The 27,105-nt window shown below is 35.6% G+C and overlaps 1 protein-coding gene across 2 annotated transcripts in view; it reads right to left on the reverse strand.

Annotated features, from left to right (window-relative positions):
- Nucleotides 1-746: 746 nt before the first annotated feature.
- The window catches only part of LOC106087084 (chondroadherin-like protein), a 37,061-nt gene continuing 10,702 nt past the window's right edge, over nt 747-27,105 (reverse strand). The window contains exons 2-9 of one of the 2 annotated variants that reach the window (XM_013251990.2): nt 14,352-15,033; nt 14,052-14,274; nt 13,857-13,993; nt 13,511-13,663; nt 13,249-13,429; nt 7,196-7,335; nt 6,877-7,089; nt 747-6,812 (exon numbers count right to left, since the gene is read on the reverse strand). In XM_013251990.2, the coding sequence (XP_013107444.1) occupies nt 6,790-6,812; nt 6,877-7,089; nt 7,196-7,335; nt 13,249-13,429; nt 13,511-13,663; nt 13,857-13,993; nt 14,052-14,274; nt 14,352-14,784 (1,503 nt within the window). In that variant the 5' untranslated portion in view covers nt 14,785-15,033 and the 3' untranslated portion in view covers nt 747-6,789. Of the gene's footprint in view, nt 7,090-7,195; nt 7,336-13,248; nt 13,430-13,510; nt 13,664-13,856; nt 13,994-14,051; nt 14,275-14,351; nt 15,034-27,105 lie in introns of both variants that reach the window. The other variant, XM_013251989.2, reaches the window with a different exon arrangement.

Genomic DNA, 27,105 nt, shown 5'->3' on the forward strand with positions numbered 1-27,105 from the left:
ATATATGCTTGAGTTGAGTAATTTCGGTTTATATTAAATATAAATAAAGTTATATTAGCTTAAATTTAATTTAAAGCTTATAGAGTTAAAACTAAATTATATGAAAAAACAGAAATAAAACACCTATCAAAGGAATATAAAGTAGGAATATGAGTTTCTTTTGTAACAACTAAAAATTTATATAGAACTTATTTTTTAAAAAGTTGATGAAAAACTTTGTACAATCATTTGTTCGCTTTGAGTATTATTTGCTGACCCTTTTTTGTTAAAACAAACAAATGATTTAGCAAGTTTTTTTTTGATAATTTATAACTTAAAAAAAATCTTAACAAAAATAAATAGCTCTAATATGTATATATGAAAAATAAAAAAATATTTTTTTTTTGTTTATAAAAATTTTATAAATTTTAACAATACTCGCTTGTATTTGCTTGAAAAATATTTGCTTTTAGTTGTGAGTTCTTAAAAAGCCCCGTTATATTTTTTCATGTTTCTCGATTGATGTGGCACTTAAGATGATATGTTTCGTTTCAAAATATTTTTTTTTCTTTATAAATTTAATTTCGGTAATGTGATATGTATTGTTTGGTGAAGCTGTAATAGCGTAATTTTTTTAACTAACAATATTTTTCAAAAATAGTGTTTTTCTTCTTGTTCTTTTACTTTTTGTTATCCTTTCAAAATGAGCTACAAACCACTTTTGTTTTCTTCTTTTTTGTCTTAAATCAGTTCTTCTTATAACTATATTTTTTTTTATCTCAAGCAGTTTGTTTTTTACTACTTTCCCTTGAAGTTGGGGAGGTTTTTTTGTATCGGTTTTCTGAACTGCTTTATTATTATTATTTTTTTTTTTTGCTTAAACAAAAATATATATTCAAAAATTCTTGCATTTCGTTTTGAAGTGTCGATTTTAGTACATTTACTTGTAAACATTAAGATTGGATTGGTTTTTTTTATAAATTCTTGCTAAAATTTAAGAATTAGAAACACTTTTGATAGTGCAACCCAAATCAAAAACCATAGGAAAATGATTGTATCTCACAACAACGATGACATTTAGATTTAAGTTTATATTTCAATAAAAAAGGAGTTTACACTGACATTGGAGGGTGTAAGAAGGAATACAGTGTAGGCTATTGTTTTTAAGCATTTTAGTTTTTTTAAGGATTACAATCACAAACATCTTTTGAAAACCTTTTTAAACTTTTGCAAGACTATTGAAGATATGTTCTCTATTTTTGTGGTATCTTTCTGAGAAATAATTTTTCAGATAAAAGGGAAATATGTTGTACAAAATTATATTCAAGCTGGCAGTTTTGGATATTACATTATAAAAAGGAAACCTGTTGGCATAATGGTATGATTATAATCAAAGTTCTGAAGTTATTCCCATATAATTTTATTTAACAAAATCCATTAATAAAGAAGCGTCATTCTATTCTATTATAAAAGAATAGAGAATATACAAGACTATTAAATTTTACGACAAACAAAATACTTTTCTTACGAAGTTTTCCTTTATTCCTACTGTGTAACAGTTTGCTTCAACATATCAAACTTCGGCCATAAACGTAGCATTATTCAACGTAACTATCTATGTTTATTGTAAACTCTTATACAGCTTCGCCTACTGTAAAACGACCTTTCTTTTCTTGTAAAACAAAAACTATTTAATGGCCAAGGTGTTCGCATAGTCGCAAACGATTATTCTTTTAACGGGCCAATATTTATTTTCTTGTGTCTCTCCTACTAAAGAGATCATGTAGACCAGAGATGACCAAAATAGTTCACACTATTGCACTTTACTGAGTACGCACACTAGAAAATAATCGCAACCAAGCCCATGGGCTTGCAAATAATTGCAATTGTGTTCTGGTCACTAATATAGATACATTCTCACACACAAAAAAGGAATAATTTTTTTTTGACTTGGCAAAGACAGATGCAGACGATGAAGTGGGAAGGTGACAATTTTTAAAGTTTCGCCTTAAGTAAACAAGTACTTAGATGGATATACAATAAATGTAATTGTATACCATAAATTACCAACAGAGATCTGCTTATAAATGGTAATAATTTGAGTTCGAATTATGTTCCCATATTAAATTGAACTTGGCATCCTTGGCATATGCACAATACATATGTATAAGCATAACATTAAATTAATTTATGAGCAAAATTTATGAGCACCCTAGTTGAAACATGTTTTACATATCAACGTTTTTCGCAAAAGAAGTTTACTTTAACGAAGACAGAATGTGTGTCCCATTAGCCGAAAACAGAAAAGCCTTCCAAGCGCATCGATTTTCTGCGCTCCTTTTATAATTTAAGACACCAAGTTTCGAGATGTCTCCTACCATTTGATTTCCATTGGGCTTTTGGTCTTCCCGGTTTGCGTGTTTGCCTTCAAAATACTGCTTTGCTGGATTTTCTGCATTCATTCTGACAACATGATCTAGAAAACGCAGCCGTTGTATTTTGATACGTGTAAGAAAAGAAGTTTACTTATCGAAAATTTTCTTTATGTGAAACGATTTATTTTTTTTTTTTCGTTTTATGAAGGTGAGTTCTTCCGGAAGCCAGTTTGACCCATTGTGAGATAGGAATTATAGTGAGAAGGTAAATAATAAATGTAAGAGTCCAGATCAGACCTTGAGGCGAGATAGGTAGTTAAGAGGATAGTAGATATAAGAGGATAGTAGGGAGAGAGCTTATCCGTCACATCGAAATGTATGTTAATCTCCGGAGGAGTAACGTTTAATGTCCACCTAAGTGCCTACTTGGTGTGTACCCGGCAGTGGTTCTGCGCCTCTACTCACACATGATCGCGTATGTAAGACCTCGTCTCTTCCTTGCCGAAACCTTCTTATCTTGGTTTTGTATCTTGGAAAAACACCTGAAGATATGTCTGCAAGATTTCTTATTCGGAAAATATGCCTCCCCAGATGATAAGCATATGCCTTTGTAGGCTCGGACATGAAAAAACAATCGAACACTTATTGTTTCATCAGTACCAAGACAGCTTCTGCAGTTGTTGTTGTTGTAGCAGTATGTTGTACACTGAGTAGGTAGCCATTGCTGATGAAGGACTCAATTGAGCCTATACGGTACGTATAACCGGCTGCCAATAACCCCAGATGATAAGCCTTTGCCTCTGCAGACTCGGAAATGAACAAAAGAAGTGCTCGATTGTCTCATCCTCGAGAAAACAAATCCATTAGTCGATGGTAGACCGGAGTTCCTGGTAGTTCGGCATATATGTATAGATTACCACCTCGCCATCTCCTATATTATGTTCAGTAACTCAACAAATGGCATGATTGCCAGTCCTGTGAGTGGCTTGTTCGTCGTGGACGAGACCTTGGTTCGCCTACTCGTTTCCTGAAATACCATTGTGCCCGTGCACTCAAGTAATCACTATATGATGAGCCTAAAGTCCATTCAGGGATAAAATTCCCTCCCAGGATTTTTCCTGATGACAAGGAACATCCTTCCATACTACTTTAAAATTGTTGGGGTTTTATGATTTCGATTGCCTATAATTTCCTGATGATTTTGCTCTCATACATTGTTTATTTATGTTTGAAGTGAAATCAAAAGCGCTAGGATTTAAATGTTATCCCAAATTGTTTCTTATATATGACAACTATTTCTTCTATTGTTTACAATATTCATTTAAATTTAATCTACGCCATTTTCAAGTGTAATTTAGAATATTCGGGTTGAAATTCAGGAATTCCATTTGTTATTCATTTTAAATTTAGAAATTCATTTGTTATTCAGAAATTTCATTTGAAATTCTGATATATTAAATTCAGAATGTTCCATTTGAAATTCAGGGTATTTCAATTGAAGTTCAGATATTCCATTTGAAATTAATATGTTTTCCATTCAGAACATTTAATTAAAATTCAGAGTATTTTAATTGAAATTCAGAATATTTTAATTAAAATTCAGAAAAAAATTCCCTAAACTATGTAATAATTTAAAGATGTTATGATTCAGGGAGAAGCCATATCCCTGCAATATATCTGTGTTGGACGTTAGGCGTTTTCTTCTTTCTTATGTCAAAATTGTATTGTTCGTATATTTTTAAATTATTATTATTTTTTTTAATTGTTCTTCTTATTTTGGTGCATAGATTAATTTGTTATGATCTCTGTAATCTCAGAAAATAAATAAATGCAGATCGCATGACCAAAACATTTATAAAATATCATAAAATTCAAGGAAAATTGTTCTGAAATACACAAATATTCTAAATTTCAATTGAAAAATTCTGAGGTTCATTTGAAATATTTTTAATATTTTTTGAATTTCAATTTAATTAATCAGAATTTCATTTGAAACATTCTATTTTTTTCTAATCTTTAATGAATGATAGAAAACAAAGAAAAACTTTTGTTTAATTTTTGACTGGACAATACTCTAAAATTGTCCTATCATTTAGAGTTTGGTATGATTTATATATTTAAATTCATTACAATTTTTAATTTGATTTCAATTTACTCTTGTACACATGAAATAACAATGAAATTTTTAAATAGGAGAAAGAAATTCTGATGTCCAATGTTGAATATAAATTCGTTTAATATTGAATAACAGTTCGGTATTTTGGGTTTGTTAAGATCCATTTATGTTATAGGCTTATTATTTCAATTTACTACCGCACACTTAAATAAGCAACATATTTTCGAAATTGGGCATTATAATCCAAAGAAGTTATGATTCAAATATTGATTAGCAATTCGTTTCATAGAATAATCAAAAAATAAAATTTTCTTTTCGCTTTCTTCAATATGATTTAATTATTGTTAAACTCTTGCATATATACATTGGCACTATTGCTTCTACCTAAGCTTGAAATATGCTAAATTCAAATGTTCACACATACAGTGGCACAGATACCTCAACTCGAGCTTAATGACCAAGCGAATGCAACACCCAAAGAAGAGATTGTTAAATGACTTTTTATAATACTGGGAACCATGGCGAAAAATTTTAGCAACGACCGATATTTGGCAAGAAAACTTTTTCGTTCGAAAAATTCCTTTCTTACAACATGTTTTTTCGGTTGGGTATGAAGACTTTCCTGTGCCACTGTATATTATATCAATTCGTTGAATATTAATTTGTTTAAATTTGAATTACAATCCCCTAATACAGACTAGCATACAAGATCTTCAACGATTTTTAATAGAACATGAATTGATATCCGATATTAAAAATATACGTCTATCTTTGTTAAATGTCCTCTTCAAAATTGCGTACACCTTGAGTGCTTTCTATTATCCTTGAAATAAAACATTTATCCGAAAAAAATAAAAGTTACAGTTATTCTGTTTTTTTTCTTAATGATTTTGCTATATTCAATCAATAATTGTATGGAGTTTGGGTTGTTTTAAAAATTCTCTCCAGCGTTTTAGTCTCGGGGATTAAATTGTGTATGAATTGATATTGTATGATTGCATATGAATTGATATATAAAATCCAAAATATCTTCTGTTTCACATTATATCACATTCTAAGACAACTAATAGGACCCCGAAATATTATGGTTAGTTAAATAGATCAATTTTGTATGAAGTTTGGAATGGAAACCCTTTAAAGTTTAAAATGGTATATGAATTGATACCGAAAATCGCAAAAATTGTCCTGTTTTGTTACTGCCTCTTTTTTACAATATTTTGGTGCACATAATGTATGCATATGCTTGTAAATAATTTCTATGGGAAGGGAATTTATTTGGTTGACATGGTTGTCATTTTTCATTAAATTTATTTTAATTAAGTTTTGTGTACAACATTTCAATATCCAGCTTGAATAATTAATCTTGCACAATACATAACCTTTTATGTTATTTTTGTTGGTTTTCCCACCTTAAGTTTAGTGATATGTTTTCGATAAGATTTTCAAAAGGATTCTTTTTCACCAGGGTATTTTCTGTGAGCATTTGCGGAATCCCTTAACTGCGAGTTAATGTTGCTAATGTTGTTTTCTTCTGCCTAACATCTAATGATATGCCTTTCGATATATATATAGAGTTTCTTTAAAGTAAGGTTTTCTTTGAATTTAGGGTTATCGGTGTAAAGTAAGTGATTCGGTACGTTAATATTTTCAAAAATTTGCAACCATTTATCCCTAGGAGTTACTTGATTGTTATACATACAAACTAGCATGTATATATGTATGTATGTATATAGCGTGTATATGTATATGGTATATATATACCATAAATAGTTTAAACTTAAACATTAACTTAGCCTTACAGAGATGTTACATTAAATTGCACATTTATAATTTTTGTTTTGTTTTTTAAAGTGATTTCACAAAGAGATGTCTTACACATAAATGTCTATATTAGTAATAGAGATTTATCAAAAAGGAAACAAATAGATTTTGTCTACATACTAATAAAATTAAAAAAGAAGTAAAAAAAATAAAATAAATGAATATCTTCCATATTTTTTGTTGAGAACAGCAATAGCAATGCTCCTTATCTATATCTATGACAATTGTTTTGCCTTGTCTTTGGTTTTGTAAAATGTCTTCCTTTAGATTTTTAGTCTATTATTGATATGTATTATTTTTCATTTTCTTTGAGTCAAGTTGTTTGTTGCTGTTTGTTGTTGTTGTTGTTCTATTGGTAGATGTCGGTTGAACGGAAAATGTTGCAACATTTTCTTTTGTTTTGCTTAATTTTGTTTGTTTTTCTTTTTTTTTTTTGTTTGTTTGGTTTGGTGTTTCTCATAGAGTTCATATTGGTGTGATAGTTGGATTAGTGTCTGTTTACCACTTCCACCACATGATTCCTTTAAAAAGTACACAAAAACGTCACAAGCATATTTACTGGCAGTAAACGCCATAACAACACACCATTTGTGTCCAGTAAATCACTTGCTTCACTCGCCGACAGACCGGCACAGTGCATTTTCTCCAGTGGCATGGCCTGCACATAATACTCTCGATTCTCGACGGGCATATGGCAGACCGGTTTCTTTTTCTGGGCCATTTCATCGTCCTTGTTCTTGAGATCCTGCAGCAGTTTGGGGAACCATGTTAGCTCGCAAGAGCAGGTCAGTGGATTATCTACAAAACGAGCAATGTCAAATTGAAAATTGTTTAAATTTGGTAAGGGTTTGTCATTAGTGGGGAGGGTTGGGCATGGTTTGCCTGCCCACCCCAATGCACTTGCCTGTGATATCAATTATTCTCAGTGTATCGATAATGTGCTCCATTATGTCTTGTGGCAAACGGGTTAGTTTATTATTTTGAATATTTAATGTTTCCAGGGAATTTAAATTTTCAAATATCATGCTAGGTAATACCTTGATACTAAAAGAAATTACTTTTAATTATGTTTTTCTCTTGTTTTTTTCTTTTATATTTTCAGTGAACAAACAAGTGATAAATTGTGAAGGATTTTATTTTTAATTTTTTTTTGTTAATAAGTGCTCGTGAACTACGAAAACCAAACTAAATGGTAATTAGTGCAGAATGTGCTTTAAATGAAACTGTCTGAAATAAAGTGTGACCATTCAAGCTGCTGTATACGAAGTCTAAATGGTGTACAATGTGGTGCATCAATTTAAGGGTGAGTTTTAATTTTTTTCTAAAAAATGCTTTATTTGCTATTTTTTATATTTTAAGTGCTTTATTAGCTTATGGCCTAAGTAGCCAATGCTATATAGCAAAGCTATCTTGTATTTACTTGCTTGATTTATTAAAACTTGATTGATTTGATTGAAAACAAAAGTATGTTTTATCAAAAAGGTAGTATCTTCTTCCTATATAATGCCAATTTAAAGCGTATTCAGTTTGATTGACCAAATATTTGTATATCTATTAACGAGGATATTCGATTACATTGTGACCTTTTGTGATTTTCATACATTATGAAATGATGCTGTTGCGAAAATGCTACATAATTTATGTATGCCTGAAATTTAGGTATGCCTACACAATATCTTAATTTAAAACATGTAAAAGCATGTTAAGTCCAGCTAGTCCGAATCCAATGTAGCCTTCATCATCGATCACATTTGTTTAGTTCCTGGAATTGTTTTATACCACCACCGGAGGATTAGGTTATAATCATTTTGTCATTTCGTTTGCAACACATTGAAATATTCATTCCGACTGATAAAAATATAAATATATTCTTGGTCGTCTCAAAAATCTATGACGATCTAGCAATGACCGTCCGTCCGTCAGTTTAGATCACGCCATAGTCTTAAAAAAAGATATTGATCTAAAACTTTGCTCAGATCCCTTTTTTCTCCATAGACAGGTTAAGTTCGAAGATGAGCTATATCGTTCTATATGGACGCAACATCAATATATAGGTTATGGGGCTTATAAAAAGATCTTGGGCTTATAAAAGTTGTATTTGTTATCGGGTTTGAGTGAAAGTTAAGATCTTCGACATCCGTGCCGAAAATGATCCAGATTGGTCTGTATCTTGATATAGTCCCCATATAGACCGTGTTTTACCTTCTAGGGTTCGGGTTTAGTGTTTCAGGCTTATAAAAGCTGAATTTATTATCCGATTTGGCTAAAATTGAAACAATGATTTGTGTTTGGATCCTCAACATCCGTGCTGTATATGGTAAAATCGGTCTATATTTTAATATAGCCCCTATATGGAAGGATCTCCCTATTAAGGGACTTAGGTTCATAAAATTATCCGATTTGGCTGAAATTTGGCACAACGATTTTTCTTTTGACCTTCAACATACGTGCCAAATATGGCCTGAATGGCCATGCCACTATGGACATACACCTAAGCCAGAAATTGGCTTGTTGTGCGCCCTAAAAACTATAAATTAACCTCTAAAAAGAAAATTTTAAATTTGGAATTCCGTGCTACTTACAAAATCCTTAATTGTTTTCAATACCAAATTGGTTCATTTCTGGTATTGTGTCTCCACCTAAGTGCCGGTATCTGTTACACGCGAAAACCGGGCAATTACAAAGGAAATGGTCCAACGTCTCATCATCTTCCCAGCATACTCTACACATGTTATCACTTGCCGTACCGATTTTACATAAGTGAGCTCGTAGTCCTATGCGTCCCGTTATAATACCAATAGCTAACAGACCTCCTTCTTACTTCCTTTCAGTAATAGCCTCGTCTTCTCACGATCTGGATCCCCCATTGGATTTTCGCCGTCCTACCGACCGTTTCCCTGTTCCATAATGTTGCATGGCATTCGTCGGCCACTCCCTTAACTCGGACTGCGTCGACCCGAAAGGCTTCGGGTCAACCAAGTTTATTAAGGGCAGTCCTCTGGCCTTCATAGCTAAATCGTCTGACCTTTCAAACTATGCGAGTTTTGCCATCCTCAGAGAAGGCGTTAATCTCCTTCATAGACTCCCAGACTGTTCGTGACCTTACCGTCCTGGTAGTTATACGATTAAGGTGTTCACACTCGACGTCCTCGCGTTAGCACCACACCATTTCACGCATTCGGTGATCGCCTGGATCTCCGCCTACAGGACCGTATTATGGTCAGGCAGTTTTAAACAGATCTCAGTCCCTGGGTTCCCCAGGCCAACTCTGTCCTCTAGCTTTGATCCATCCGTGTAACATAATCTTCCAGATGGCAATAATAGGGTTCCGTCAATCCAATACTGTGCCGATGGCAGCAGTGCCTCGCCCTCGACTTCAAGGTTCATTTCAGGTATCCGATCTGAAACCTCTCCCCTTTCTTCCAGGTTTCTTATCGTCGCCTCGATTATACCTCGATGGTATGAGCTGCTCCCATCCTCAATCCATTCTCCCATTGTCTTAAGTCTCATAGCCGCAGTGGCTGCCTCACACTTAATCTGTATGTCAATGGGTCGGATATCTAGAATAGTCTCCAGTGCCCTAGTGGGCGTGGTCCTCATCGCTCCGCCTATATTCTCTGAACATGTTGTATGGTCACTATGTTGCACTTTGTCTCCATAGCAGTCCACCAAACTACTGAGGCGTAAGTAAGTATTGTTCTAATCACTCTCCTGTAGAGCCAGTGAACTATCCTCGGAGCCAGGTCCCATTTCGAGCCTACGGTCTGTTTACATAGTTTCCAACATCTGTGAGCCTTCGCAGTACGCTCCTGAATGGGACACTTCCAATTCAGTTTCCAGTCCAAGATCACACCTTAGTATTTGACCTTGTCAGACATCGAATCGAGGAAACGTGGTGCGTTCAATTGGCCCACCTTCGTCTTCCTCGTAAACAGGCATATTTTTAGTCTTCTCTGTGTTAACATTGAGACCCTTGGGGCTAGCCCAGTCATATGCAATAAGCAAGACCTTTTGGGCCCTTCTGCATTGCTCCTTCGGATCCTTACACCTTAGAAGTATTATAACATCGTCTGCGTAGCAGACGGGTTCAAATCCCTCCTCAGTCAGCATCCGTAATAGGTCATTTAAGATGGTCACCCATAGGAGTGGCGATAAAAGATCGGTGTATATGAGAGCTATATCAGGTTATAGACCGGCTCTGACCATACATGATAACCGTTGGAGGTCATAAGAAGAATCATCGTGCAAATTTTCAACCAATTTTGCACGATGAGGTTCAATAGATATAAGTTTTGCTTTAGACAATTGTTAAATTAACACATCGATCATGACAATACGTAGTTCAAAATAATAGTATAATCAGGTAAGACTATTAATAAATAAAAACGCCACAAGATTTTTATGGAAGCTTAATCAGGTTTACAGCGATTCAAACCAATTCGACCGAAGTTATAACAAAACTCATGTATGTTTTTAGCCAAAGCGGAGAAAACACGTTCTCAAGAATCCAAATCGGAAGATCGGTTTATGTGGTAACTCCAAGTAAACAAGGCCACATTTGGCCTATTCAAAATATTAACTAATGAATATGAAGTATTCTTGCAAAATTTAGAGTTCATTGCTAAACTCTCAAACCGTTTTTTTTAATATAATGTGCTTAAAAATTTTGAAAATGGTGCCTAGGAGTAAAGACATTGGGCTTCTCAACACATTAATCCACATAAGTTATCAATTACAACATTGAAAACAAATTTGGTTGAAGATTTGTAATCTACTCTTAAAGACTTGCAAGGACATTTCATTGGAGTCCCATATTGCCATGATCGGTTTACATGTCCTTTTGGAGTTGGGGTGGACGCCCAGACTTTGGTCCCAAATAAAAAAATCTCATTCGTACTCTTTTCTTAATGACTTTACATTGGAGTATATTTTATCCTGATCGGCCTACATGATCTTTAAGCGTGCAATGTCCCTCCAGACTCTTGGATCCAAATAATGATATCCGATTCGCACTCTACTCTCAAAGGCCGTTCCATATTGTCCCGAGTTGTCTACTTAAACTCAGTTAAAATATCAGATTGGCATGTCCCGTATCTCCCATATCTCTCAAATCGAACGACACTGGGCCTACATGTTCCTTTGGGGCTGAAGTGGCTTTTAAACTCTTGGCACCAAATGTTAATATCAGTTCCAATTCTTCTCTAAATGACCCTCCATGGAGTTCTATATTATCCCAATCGGCTATGGGTGTCCTTTTGAATGGACACCCTCCAGACTCTTGACACCATATATTAATATAAGATTCGAACTCTACTCTCAAAGACTGTTCATTTGAGTCCCATATCGATTTTTCTATATTTACTCTCAAAGACTTTTAATTTGAATTTTATATTTTTCCGATAGACTTACATGCCCTTTCGGAAGTGTTCTTTGGAGGTGGGTAGAGGACCATCTAATATAGATATCAAATTCGTATCTATTGTCGAAGACCATTTCCATTTGAGGTTCATATTGTCCCGATCGGCCTACATAACCTTAGTAGGCGTGCTTTGGATTGCCCCCAGATATTTGGTCTCTAATATTAATAACAGATACTTAACCCACTCTACTGTCAATGACATACTAATTTTAGACCATTCTAAGACACCCCAATCATCAAAAAAAACTTCAGCCAAGAGGACAATTAGAACAAAGCAAGGAATCTTAAGATGAGTATATCGTAGAAGAAGATTGGGTGGGCAGGTTTCAAATGGTATTATAACTTAATGCAATTGTTTCTAACACCCAGAAGGAATGGAGATAGACCCATTAATAAGAATACGAATGGGCTCCGAATTACTTTCTATTTCTTTTTAGCTTTGTCCGTTTGTCTATTTGTGCTTCTATTTTTCTGTTCAATTTATTTTGTGTACAAGGTTAGTTTAGGATGAAGGGGTTGCCCACCATACACTGAAAACAAAAGTTGGCCCAAAATTTAAGATTTTTATGCCCTCCATTATAGGAGTGGGGTAAACTAATTTCGTCATTCTGTTTGTAACTCCTCGAAATATTCATCTAAGACCCCACAAAGTATTGGGTTGCCCAAAAAGTAATTGCGGATTTTTTAAAAGAAGTAAATGCATTTTTAATAAAACTTAGAATGAACTTTAATCAAATATACTTTTTTTACACTTTTTTTCTAAAGCACGCTAAAAGTAACAGCTGATAACTGACAGAAGAAAGAATGCAATTACAGAGTCACAAGCTGTGACAAAATTTCTCAACGCCGACTATATGAAAAATCCGCAATTACTTTTTGAGCAACCAATACATATATTCCTGATCGTCATATATCATATCATATATTCGTGACATTATAAGTCCGTCTGTCCGTCCATCCGTCTTTCAGTCGAAAGCGCGTTTACTTTCGAAAGAGTAAAGCCATCTGATTGCACAAATACTTCGTATTAGTATAGGTCGGTTGGGATAGTAAATGGGCCATATCGATCCATATTTTGGATCGCTACGATCAAATATTTGGATATTTGATCGTAGCGTACGGCCATATAAACCGATCTTGGGTCTTGAGCTACTAGCATTGCATTGTAATTCTTATACATTATCCTTTGTTTTATCCTTCCTTTATTATCCTTTGTTTGCCTAAAAAGAAAACCGGGAAAAGAACTCGACAAATGTGATCCATTTAAGATTCGGCCAGGCCGAACTTAGCACGCTTTTATTTGTTTATCATATTTTAACTTTAACTTTGAAGGTTGATATTGAATTGATTTTTTATAAATTTTGACCAAAATCTTTCTCACTAATGTATGTACCTTGCCGCTTAAACAGCTTTAATATTTTTTGTTTACATGTGCTCGTAACTAATCAATTTTGCCTGTCAGTTCTAATCCTAATTAATAAAATTGTGTGGTGCAAATAAAAAAACAAGTAATAAAATTTTGGTGACGTAAAACTCACTCATTTTTCTGAAGATTAAGGAAGGTCAATGAATCACCATAACCGCTAAAGGCATCATCACTTATAACGCTGATATTGTTATTTCTTAAATCCAAGTGACGTAAACGATGCAAAGGACGCAAGGCCTCACTGGGTATGGCCTGCAAATTGTTGTCGCCCAAACGAAGATATTGGAGATTTTCTGAAATTTTGTTAAAAAATTATTAAAAAAATCTTTAAAGTCCAGAATCTTTGATGTTTGAATTTTTGGACGCATAAAAACCTTCCAGATCCTTAAAGGCATCCTTGTCAATAGTAACAATTTTATTGCCCTCCAGTTCCAAGGAGTTGAGAAGTTTCAAATGAGAAAATACATTGGCGGGAACCTCAGTAATCATGTTATGGGCCAAGATCAAAGAATCCAAATTCTCAAGACCTAAGGGAATAAATGGAAGAATATGTTGTAATGTTTTCCATAACAGTTGCAGCCAATTCTTATAATTCTTTGTCACACGAGTGGTGAGTTTCCGTATGAAAATCAAACAATCAAATTTTATTATTACAAAAGTGGTGTTTGATTTCAACTTATCCGAGTAAAGCCGAGTTAGTAGAGTTGGCTGTTTACTTACCTGCAAAATCGCCTTCTCGTATAATTCGGATTTTATTCTCTTGAACTTCCAATTTCTTCAAATTATCCAAAATAGACAAGGCCTGCTGGGGAATTATGGTTAACTCATTGCCACCCAAATTTAAACGTTTAAGGCGTCTTAAAGAAAAAATAAACAAAAATTAATAACTTTCTGATTTGAAAAGGTTATACTTACTTTTCTAAGCCTCGGAATGCTTCCGGTTCCACATTGTTTATCTTATTCTCATATAGCGTAAGAATTTCCAAAGTATCCAAACCCTCAAAGGCATTATTGTGAACCACAGTGATTTTATTGTGATTCAAATTCAAAATCAATAAATGATAGAGATGCTTGAGAGCCGTGGATGGTACCGATTTCATTTGATTCAGAGAAACATCCAGTTGAGTGAGACCCTTACCTGAGGAAAAACCAGATGAACACAGATATAAAACAAGAATTGAAAGGTTAAAATCGGGAAGAATGCCTAATACTTACCCAAAGAGCTGAGAGAATTCTCCTCGATGGCCGCCAAACTGCTATTGTGAATTGTCAAATGACGTATGTCCAAAGCCAAAAATAGGAAACCCTGTAGCTTGGGCAAATTATTATGGCGCAACTTCAAATAGAAAATAATGGGACTTTTGCCCTTAAGTGTGCTCATCGATTTGGTAATGTGACTAAGATCCGTAGTCTCGCACAAAATGTCCAGGCCATTCTTCTTCACGGTACACACACAGGGAGATATTTCACTTTGCTCGGGACAGACTTGCTGCTGTGCAGCATTACTCTGAGCAGCCACTGGTTGCCAAAATAGCAGTGTTGACGATGTCAACAGAATTAAAGCAGCGGCTCTTGCAATAGACGAGACCGAAGATGATCGTAGCGTACGTGTTAAACTTTCTGAGGGCATTTTGTCAACTAAACCCATGATGATGATGAGTGCCGGGTATTTACGTTGATATGGTGGAAATTTGAAATTGTTCCACTCTCGCTTTGTGCACACCCTCTTCCGCTTCTTCGACTAATCTCTAATCCAATCCACCTTTATTTCTATATTCTGCTCAGCTCTTATGGGGCTTGGGATCTCCTCTCTGGAATGTTTCTCTCTTTGGGATTTATTTAATTCAAAAACGTTCGTCTATTTTCAATTATGTTAAATGGCCGTTGGCTGACTGACCTGGGGGAAGAAAAAAAAGTGAGAAAGAAGATTAGTTGAAAAAATCTAATTAAATTAATTCGTTTATATTCTACGACGAGGTATTATTTAAAATGCAATAACTTTCAAATGCACATTGGGTTTGAAGCTAAGGGAAAACTAAACAAGTAAAAACGTGCTAAGTTTGGCCGGGCTGGGCCAAATACTGGGTATATATTGGGTTGCCCAAAAAGTAATTGCGGATTTTTCATATAGTGGGCGTTGACAAATTTTTTTACAGCTTGTGACTCTGTAATTGCATTCCTTCTTCTGTCAGTTATCAGCTGTTACTTTTAGCTTGCTTTAGAAAAAAGTGTAAAAAAAGTATATTTGATTAAAGTTCATTCTAAGTTTTATTAAAAATGCATTTACTTTCTTTTAAAATATCCGCAATTACTTTTTGGGCAACCCAATAGTATTTGGCCCAGCCCGGCCAAACTTAGCACGTTTTTACTTGTTTTGGACCGTTTATGTCAATATCTCTTCATAGGCAAACAATGAATAATAGATAAAAGTTGTCTTGCATATGTTTTATTTTGCAACTTTTCTGGAAAATTTCAAAAAATCGCAAGATTTTTTAAAAATAATTTTTCCAAATAAATTTTCAAAACATCGTACGATTTTTGAAAATATTTCTCGTTTGAGGCGAAAAATCCCATTATTTATGCACATATTTTTGACTGCAGCATTTTTTGGCGAGTTTAAAATTTTTTTTTATTTTTTAATAGCTTTAGGAAAGTTAAAAAAAAAACACATAAAATTCAGAAAAATGCATTAAATCTTTCTTTTAAATGGTCTTTCCGCTTAATCCATTGTTGGCACACTCTTTCCAACATTTCGGCCGGTATCTCACGAATCAATGCTTCAATGTTGTCTTCCAATGCGTCAATTGAAGCGGGCTTGTCTGTATAGACATGAGCTTTATCATAGCTCCAAAAAAAGTAGTCTAAAGGCGTTAAATTGCACGATCTTGGCGGCCAATTGACTGGTCCCGAACCTATAATAGAATATTCACCGAACTCGCCTCTCAATAAGTCCATTGTTACACGTGCTGTGTTGCATGTGCACCCGTCTGTTTGAAACCACATGTCATGTAAAAAAAAATTGGATATTATTTCACGGTGACGCTCACCATTCATAGTTACGTAACGATTCGTAGCATCTTTGAAGAAGTACGGTCCAATGACGTCATCAGCCCATAATCTGCACCAAACTGTGACTTTTTATACCCTACATTACCACTGTGGTACAGGGTATTATAAGTTTGAGCATTTGTTTCCAACGCTAAGTAGGAGAAGAGCTAGACCCATTAATAAGTATACCGATCGACCCGAGAGTCACTTTCAGTTTCGATTTAGCCATGTCCGTCTGTGAGTCCATGTATTCTTGTAATCAAGGTACAGGTCGTAAAAAAATTTTCAAACCATCCGTTCGAAAAAAGTCGGGTAAGTGTAGGATATTATATTTCTGGATGCATAGGTAGCTCTTGCATTGCTTCTGGCTGATCTTCACTCAAAAATCGTCAATTCTGCTTATTTACGTACCCATTGAGCCAAAAATGAGCCCCGTCGCTGAACACAATTATTCGATAAAAAAATGGATCTTCGGCCAACTTTCCAAGATCCCATTTACCAAAAATTCTGAGTTGCGGTAGGTCGTTCGGCTTCAACACTTGCATCAGCTGTATTTTGGAAGGCTTCACACCTAAATCATTCCGCATTACTTTCCTCGTTGTTGAGTAACAGAGGACATTGGTGGTTTGATGTCCAACAATGTAAATTTGGTGCGAAATTTAGTCGCAATAGCCGAAATAGCCATCAGTATCTATTAAACTGACAATAAAATAGAAGAATCGCGCGATGAACTTTCTTAACAGAATACGCATTTTGATAATAAAATAAAACAAATAATTTACAAGCATTGTTCGTTTGTAGACGATTCACGGTTGAGTTGTAGACTAAACTGAAGATGTTTGACGTGGAAACAAAACATGAAACGTTAGTGAGCTGTTCAAACCAGCATTGCCAAAAAAAATAATAGCTAAAAACAATAGATTTTTGAAAATATGTTTTTGCTTGCGGCGTTTGTTTCTTTTTACATGGTGGTCTAATCTAATTATTCCGTTTGTAACACCTCGAATATTCATCTGCGAACACATAAAGTATATATATTATTGATCGTTTTAGCATTCAAAGTCGATGTACGTTCGCCCATTTGTGGAAATCACGATAGCGGTTTGACGCGTTGAGCTAACCGCTCGAAATTTTGCACAGATACTTCTAATTGATGTAAGTCGTTGGGGATTCCAAGTGGATCATATCTGATTCGGATATAAATACTCTATAAAGTAATCCTTCGACTTGTTTTCTTGAGCACTTACAATCTGCAAAAATTATCCAATTGAGCTGAAATTTCACACATACTGTTTCGTTACAACGATCGTGTCAAATATGGTCCAAATTGGTCTATAACGTGATATGCCTCCCATATAAATGGATCTCTTAGGTTGGCCATAGTATTTCGTTACGAACAATGATTACGCCAAGTATAAGTTAATGGCCCACCACCCCACCAATATCATAACTCCTACTTTATATTTGGTCTGCACATGCTCTGCGATTCAAAGCATGACAGCAGTACAACTAAGCCGACATGTGCGCGCAACTCATCAAGCGGTATTAGCACTGCCCCCAAGCTTTGATTCGCAGAGCATAAGCAGTCCAAATATATAGCGTTGGAGTAATGATATTGGTTGGGTGGTGTGTCATGAACTTATACGAGGGCTGGTATATAATTTTTTGGTCTAATAACCCATCAAATCGACGTTTTGGCCGGTCAATAAGGCGCGGGCCTGAGCCGATGGGTAAGAGCCAAAGAAATTTTTGAATTTCTCCCAAGACTTTAGGCAATCAAATTGTGCTGTTCCGCTCAGAATTGACCGCCTTCCGGTGCTCAAGCGGAACAGTCGCCACATGACAAATTTTACCGAAAAACAAAGGCGGCTATTACCTTCGCTTTTTCCACGAAACACCTTTCGTTGGATTTGGGTCGACTTTGAAGACTCACACGATCGTTTTTTTTTATATCCACCACCATAGGATTGGGGTACACTAATCTAGTCATTCCGGTTGTAATACCTCGATATATAGATCTGCGATTCACTAAAGTATATATATTCTGCATCGTTTCGATATTCTCAGTCGATCTAGCCATGTCCGTCTGTCGAAATCACGATAGCGGTCGAACGCGTAAAGCTAACCGCTTGAAATTTTGAACAGATAGTTCTTATGGATGTAGGTTATTGGGGATTACAAATAGGCCATATGGGTTCAGATTTGGATATAGCCCCCATATAAAGCGATCCCCGGATTTGACTTCTTGAGCCCCTAAAATCCTCAATTTTCATCCGATTTGGCTGAAATGTGTAACAAAGGCTTGAGTTATAACTTCCAACATACATGCCAAATATGATCAAAATCGGACATAAACGGACATAGCCCCATATAAACTGATCCCGGATTTGACTTCTTGAGCCCCTAGAAGCCTTATTTTTCATCCGATTTGGCGAATCGGTCTATAAACAGACACAGCCCCCATATAAACCGATCCCCCGATTTGACTTCTCAATTTTCATCAGACTTGGCTGAAATTTGGTACAAAGACTCGAGTTATAACTTCCAGCATCCATGCCAAGTATGATCCAAATCGTGCCAAGTATGATCATGTGCCCCTAGAAGCCTAAATTTGCATACGATTTAGCTAAAATTTGGAACAAAGACTTGAGTTATAACTTGCAACATCCATGCCGAGTATGATCCGAATTGGGTCTATAATCAGATATAACCCCAATATAAAGGGTGATTTTTTTGAGGTTAGGATTTTCATGCATTAGTATTTGACAGATCACGTGGGATTTCAGACATGGTGTCAAAGAGAAAGATGCTCAGTATGCTTTGATATTTCATCATGAATAGACTTACTAACGAGCAACGCTTGCAAATCATTGAATTTTATTACCAAAATCAGTGTTCGGTTCGAAATGTGTTCATTCACCGTAACGTTGCGTCCAACAGCATCTTTGAAAAAATACGGTCCAATGATTCCACCAGCGTACAAACCACACCAAACAGTGCATTTTTCGGGATGCATGGGCAGTTCTTGAACGGCTTCTGGTTGCTCTTCACTCCAAATGCGGCAATTTTGCTTATTTACGTAGCCATTCAACCAGAAATGAGCCTCATCGCTGAACGGTGAATGAACACATTTCGAACCGAACACTGATTTTGGTAATAAAATTCAATGATTTGCAAGCGTTGCTCGTTAGTAAGTCTATTCATGATGAAATGTCAAAGCATACTGAGCATCTTTCTCTTTGACACCATGTCTGAAATCCCACGTGATCTGTCAAATACTAATGCATGAAAATCCTAACCTCAAAAAAATGACCCTTTATAAACCGATCCCTGGATTTGACTTCCCCTAGAAGCCTCAATATTTGATACAAAGACTTAAGTTATGACTTCCAACATCCATGCCAAGTATGATCCGAATTGGGTCTATAAACAGATATAGCCCCCATATAAACCGATTCCCGGATTTGACTTCTTCAGCCCTTAGAAATCTAAATTTTCACTGATTCGGTTGAAATTTGGCTCAAAAACCTATCTTTGGACTTACAACATCAGTGCCAAGTTTTATCCGAATCGGTCAATATAGCTATATAGGCCCCCCTAAGTGCCTTGAGACCAAAATAATTCAAATACAAACTCAGTTAATTAAGGTAGATTTTTAGCGGAATACTTGGTGGTGGGTAGTCAAGATTCGGCTAGGTCCAACTTTGCACGCTTTTACTTGTTTTTGTTTCGGGCTCATACTCATAGATGCACGATTCGCTATTTGTGATGATCTTATAAACGTATTGTAAAGCACCGTAATCGTATTTTCTCAACATTTCTTCGCACTAATCGACACGAGCCTTTTTCGGAGCGATTGTCAAATTATGCGGAATCCAACGAGGACAAACCTTTTTTAGGGTCAGATGTTCATGCATTATCGAATGTACTATGGTGGTAGAAGAAATACCCAAGGATGCCTCTATCTCACCCCGTTTCCAAGGGGTCAACAACAACACAAATGCTGGTCGTACGTCATAACGTGGTGAGTACGATTATGCTAGATAATGTAGAACTATCCAATGGAAATTTCTGATTGGATTTGGAAACAATTAGTATTGCCTTGACCAAAAGCTTTTATAACAGCCCTCGTACCAACAAAGAGTTATCGCAATCGGTTATTTGGGTTTGTGTTGTGTAAAACTGCAACAATTTGTGAACCTTAGCCGAATGTGTTGTGGTCATTATCAAATTGTCAATAAAGTTATTTTTCCTTAATATTCTGGTTGATAGCATTTATAAGTGGAAAAGAAAATGTTTCATATGTGCCTAAATTATCGTCTTATTTGTAATTGTATTTCTACATTAGAAGTCCCTACATGAGAAGTCCCTCTGGGATCCATGGATAATTACCTTACATAATTCAGCTTTTGGTTATTGACAGTGTATATATTAACATGTTGGCACAGTTCACTTTATCCAAGAAACCACTAAGCAATTTGCAATTTGACGTTGCTTCATTTAAAGGAAGCTGTGCTGTTATATATTCACATATTGACACACTTTAAATAAAAAAAACAAGTTAAACGTGCTAAGTTCCATGGATCGCATTGTCAAGTTACTTGTCCGATGTCTCTTTATAGGCAAAAAATGGATAATGACTACGAATTGCTATGCTATTGGAGCCATATTAGGTTTTTGACCCATTTAGGTTTGGATGTTGGAGATCATAGTAGAAAACATTGTGCAAAATTTCACCCAAGTCGGATAGAGTTGGTTAAATAGAGATGTTAAATCGGTAGATCAGTTCATATGGGCGCTATATCATGTTGAAAGTCATAGGAAAAGTCGCTTTGCTAAATTTTACCCAAGTCAAAATAGAACTGCTCCATTTAAGGACTCAAGAAGTACAATCGGGAGATTGGTTTTTAAAGCAGTTAGATCAGGTTATTGACCGATACTCGGCATAGTTTCAGCTAAATCGGATGATAACTGCGAATTCTAGAAGCTCAAGAAGTCAAAATCCGAGATCGGTTTATATCTCATCCATGTCAAAACATTAAATTAAATTTAAATTAAATTAAATTTCCTTGGTATATCAATCCTCTTTGTGGATGGCATAGTTCCTCATAAATGCCGCCAGCATAAAATTTTTTTTTTCTTAGAATTTTTTCAATCTGTATCAGAAAAGTTTTCCTTATTTTTTGAAAATCGGACCTCAAATGAAGATTTGATAGCCCAAAAATTTTTCGAAATTCCAAGTCGCCCGGACCACCTGGGATCTTTTGCATGTGATCTCGATTACACAACAGCTCTAACCATTTCAAAGAGTTAATTCTATCCGTTCTCAAATGGCATATTTTTTAAAAGGTGGTTTTTTAGCTATTATCTTTTTGGCAACACTAGTTTAAACGGCTCACGCACGTTTTGTGTTTTGTTTCACTGTTTGTTAAGTTTGGTCTATAATTAAACCATGAATCGTCTTGCGAACGAATAACGCGTGCAAATTATTTAATTTTATTATCAAAATGCGTTCTCTGTTGAGATAGTTCATCGTGCGCTTCTTCCATTGAACGACGAAGCTCATTTTTGGCTCAATGGGTACGTAAATAAGCGAAATTTTCGATTTTGGAGTGAAAAAGCCAGACGAATTGCAGCAGCCACCAATGCGTCCAGAAAAAGTCACAGCTAGGTGCGGTTAATGGGCTGTTGCCATCATTGGACCGTACTTCTTCAAAGATGATGCGTAACTGATAAGTAACTGATAATGATGAGCGCTATCGTGTGATGATATACAACTTTTTTACCCAAAATGCAGCAGCTGGACTTGCATGACATGTGGTTTCAACAAGCCGGCGCCACATGCCACACAGTATGCGTAACAATGGACTGTTTGAGAGGCGAGTTCGGTGACCATTTTATTTCACGTTCGAGGGCAGTCAATTAGACGCCTAGATCGTGCGATTTAAGGCCTTTAGACTATTTTTTGTGGGGCTATGTTAAGGCTCATGTCTAAACATGCAAGCCCGCTTCAATTGACGCATCGGAAGACATTTGAACCATTATTTCGTGAGATACCGGCCGAGATGTTGGAAAGAGTATGTCAAAATTGGACTAAGCGGATAGACCATATGAGGCTCAGTCACGGCCAATATACGCTTGAAATAACCTTCAAACATTCAATTATATGGACCTTATTATCGATTCAAATAAAGATTTCATGCATTTTTCTGAATGTTATGTTTTTTTTTAACTTTCCTATAGCTCATAGAAAAAATTACCCTTTAACAGTTTTATCCGTTTTATTCCACTGTGCGTTGGTTGTCACAATAGAAAGGCTTATTAAACTTCAATGGAGTGTAGAACCATCAGCATTGGGTAAGCAAAAAATTGGTTGAGGCAACGAATCTGTTTTCTGTATGTACAGTAAAAAATTTGTATGCTGGCTTCAAAAAAACGTAAAAAACCTACCCAAACTTGACAATTGCTATCCATATTGAAGGGGTAAAAAAAATTTGATTCGGTAAATTAACCACTCTTTAAGTACATAAGCGATATGTACTTAAGAGAGATATAAACTTAAAGTCCTGATTGCTCACCAAAATAACAGCTTATTGTTGAAATGAACGTTCAAATACCTTAAATCCATCACGTTCTTCCATTTAGGCTGGTGGGCAATCGCCCATTTTGTGCACATTTTAAACTTCATAAGAAATTTGTTGACATAAAAATGTTCTTTTAATTTAAGCACATGATGATGAGTCTACTAGTCTTTCGTTAACAACCACTAAATATTCTAAGGAACATTGCTTTAATTGGAGGACGTAGATGTTTTAATCTACGTCCTCCTTAAAAATTTCCAAGAAGCGCTTATTAGATAATTTGAACATGTTTCTCCCCACATTAAACATTTTCTTCTACGAAACGATATGCCCACAAACACACGTATCCTAATAGTCCTGTAAAATGGAATATAACATCCTTAAAAGTACGGGCGGGAAAAACACTGTGCAACAACTACAATAAATGAGAGCGCTACAACATGTATAAATAATAAAACCCCAAACGGATGAACACACGGACGAGTGGTGAGACGGACAGTTGGACTGACTTGATTTTCGGTGATACTCTGTTGGGAATTTCAGCGATGATGGTGATGCGGTTAGATGATGGTGTGGATAATGTATTACGCTCCGACAACGAAACGATATGAGGTGGGCTGAGCTGAGATGAAAACTAAACGTTTTGTGTAGAATAATGCTTGAAATTCATCATTCACGTATTTCTCACACGTTTTCGCAGCTTTTTTTATTTGTTACTTTTCGGTTTTTTTTGTTGTGATGATGATGCTGTTGGTTGTCGAACAAAAAACAGAATTTAAATTGGTCCAATAAAGATGTGATCCATCGCATATAATATGCTGCAGTGCCGTGATTATTGTCGACGGGTGGGACTTTTAGTGTGTACTTTTGTATTGCTTTTTTCATTTTCGTCTTTTTCCTTGCATTATTTAGTTTGGAGTGTAGCTGTTTTCATATTCAACTGAATTAAGTATTTATGAATTGTGTTTTTTCTCTCTTTATTTTGTTATTATTATTTACTATGATTAGGGGCGTTTTAGGTGGTGTCTGTAGTTCTTTCACCTCTCAGTGAATTGATGGGATAGTAGACGTATGAATTAATAAGAATATATTGAAAATCTAATTTTAAACGGCACCTGTTTTTTTTTCTGGGGGTACGGTACTGAGCTATCAGTGTTTGTATTTAGTTTGGAATATCCCGTGTTATTAATTACAGTGTTCGAATGGAAAAAAGGACAGCATTTGTGTAATGGTTCAATATCAACCTAAAACTCTTAACTAAATAAGTATGTTGCGCTATTTCATTCCTACGGAAAATTTAATCCAAATTTTATTTTCGTTGAAAATGTTGGTTAATTTTTTTTTTTTTAAATTTTGTCATTAAAAGAAGCCTCCAGTTCATTTATCTTGTTTTATGCTACTTTATTTTGTTGTTGGATTAATTTGTCCAGCTGAAACCAATATAGGATTTGTTTTTGTTTCTATTTAAAATAGAAAGCAAACATTTTTTTGCTATATTTTCTATGTGCATAAAATTCTATTTCTATCATTATATCATTAAACTTTTTAGCCACAGTCAAAGTCATTCCATCTTTCATGCATTTCGTGTTGTGACTTATTTCCCATTACAACTCCTTTAATGCAAAGCGATGATACGTAACGATCTTATACTTGTGCTGTCCGATTCAAGTTTTAAGCTTAATGATAAGAGACCTCCACTTTATAGCCGAGTCCGACCGCGTGCCGCAGTGCGATACCTCTTTCGGGAGAAGTTTTACATGGCTGCCATACTAAATGGTACAGTACTTCCCAAATGTCGCTAGCATTAGGAGGGGATAACCATCGCTGAAAATTTTCATGATGTTCTCGCCAGGATTCGGACATAGACGGACATGCAAACCTCTGCTCTAGGGTGGCCTCCAATGGATGTAAAGATTTAAATTTTATCTTCTGTAAATTTAAATTTTTATCTTCTTTGTGTTTTTATAAACCAAAAACATAATATTTTGTTAAGTTTTATAAGTAAAACGTTTGTCTTTAAACCTATAAGTAATTTTCTAGCATATACTCCTTTTCCCCAATTAAATTTTTACATTCATGCTTACATCTCCTCCCCAAGCCTCCATTACTTGTCATTGCATAATAAATTCAAATAACATCCAATTACGTCAAATTTGCCACAAAGATGAAACATGCAACATGTAAAAATCTCAGACATGCCACTTCACTCATAAATGGCTGAAAGGCACTATTGGGATGCGCATATATACTTCACTCTATATTCTCAAGAGAATGTCAGTGATGCCAACGCTTTTATTTTTATTTTAAATTGAGTACCACATTTTTCACTGATTTCTCTTAATGAACTCCAATGAAATTTGCAATATTTTTTCCATAAATACTTACGGCCGTATTCAAAAAACTTAATGTAAACTTGAAATAGGTTTATTTGATCGATTTTCTTTATAGAACAGTCAAATAAACCTTTTTGACAGATTTTCTTTATAGAACTGTCAAATAAACATTTTTTAAGGCTTCATTAAGTTTTGTGAATATGGTCGTTAATTGAGGGTAGTTTGTATGTCGTATAACAAATATAATTAATAAAGTTCGACTATAATTGTTATCTGTGGCATTAGAGAAAATTACGCACCTAATAAACGACCAATGAAATATATCAATTATTTGACTAATTATGAAGACATATTGGTTGAAATGAATGCTGGTAATAATGAGATATCATTACTTTGTATAGCAAACAATAATCGATAGTTAAGTAAATTTAAGAATGAAAGAACGAAGTTTTATGCAGGTTAAGGAACATTGGTCCTGCTTGTACTATGTATTCTTGACACAGTTGCAGGAGGGCCATACTGGATAAATTATACCACTTTACGATAAAATTATGTCAAAAGGGGATTGACAATGGAATTGAACATCAAAATAATTGAGTCGTACAATGGTATTTTTTTATGAAATTAGGAAAGATACAACATAAGGACATTCTCGTATCTTTCAGAACCACACTGGAAAAACAAACACAGCTGGACTACTGCACTGCTGCATAGACCTTCACATAATTTGCTAGCATATGACACCCAGGTACAGGGTGCGCCAGAGAATCTGACTTATTTGAAACGTCAATAAAAACCAAACTACTTCAATTATTGTTTTAAATCCCTTTTTTTGAGAATACAATATCCTGACTTTTTTCATGCAGTCATGAAAATGACATCGAGTAAATGGCGAGCCCATTGCGCATACACTGATTACGTTGATTTTGGATATTCATGTCCACTCTTTGCAGCATATCAATCGGTATGTTGACAATGGCTTCTTAAATGTTGTTGTTGAGGTGTGCTATGATCCGTGGGAGGTCAACATAAACCAGGGATTTCAAATAACGCCATAAAAAGAAACCGTACGGACTCAAATCTGGAGAGCAAGCCGGCTATTGGAGGTCGCCTCAGAGAGAGAGAGAGAGAGAGAGTGAGAGAGAGAGATGGAGATGAAGCGTTCGGGCAAATGTTCTCGCATTTTGACGGGCAACAAAATCGCGTTCAGTTAATTCTTGCTTCACAGCTAATTTATAGGGAAGAAATTTAAGGTCTTGATGGAGAATTCGTCGAACAGTAGTGTCAGAAATTTCCACAGCAGCTGCGTGTTTGGTAGCCGAACGCTGGGGATAACGCACAACTGGCTACCTATCTCTTTCGACATTTTCGAGAGTTCTCATGGTCGGTTGAAGTCCATTTCTGGGTTAAGCAACACTTCCACACTCCCGAAATGAGTTAACCCATGATAGAATCGAATTACGGCCAGGAACAAATCTTTGAGGAGGAATTTCAAAGCGCGTGTGGAATGTACGCGGCGTAGAAACAAGTGAATGACCGAAGAAAAGTTCTCGATGGCGAAGTTCCGCTACTTCCTAGACCAGAGCATGGTGGGGATTGACTGGTGAGAGAAACATACTTGGGGACTTCCCTTCCAGATGCATTCCATCTCGATCCCCTCCCCGCCCAATTCACCGCTCGGCAGTTTTTTCAAAAAGCAAGTGCGGAAGGCACTTTGCTTAGCAACAAGTGAGCTACCGTAAGAAATGAAGCTCTAGATGGCGAAATGCCGCTGCTCCCTAGACCAGAGTATGGTGGCAATTGACTGGAGAGAGAAACATACTTGGGGACTTCCCCCTCCAGATGCATTCCCTCTCGACCAACTCCCCGCCCAACACACCACTCGGGAGTTTTTCAAATAAGTAAATTTCTCTGGCGATCTCTGTATATACGAATGGCTTCAGATGAGTTGCGGAGTTGGTAAAGGTGTCCTCCTCGCAGTTCTTTTTCGAGTAGAATAAAATACGA

The sequence above is a fragment of the Stomoxys calcitrans genome, chromosome 5, assembly GCF_963082655.1.
Source record: "Stomoxys calcitrans chromosome 5, idStoCalc2.1, whole genome shotgun sequence".
NCBI classification, from domain to species: Eukaryota; Metazoa; Arthropoda; class Insecta; order Diptera; family Muscidae; genus Stomoxys; species Stomoxys calcitrans.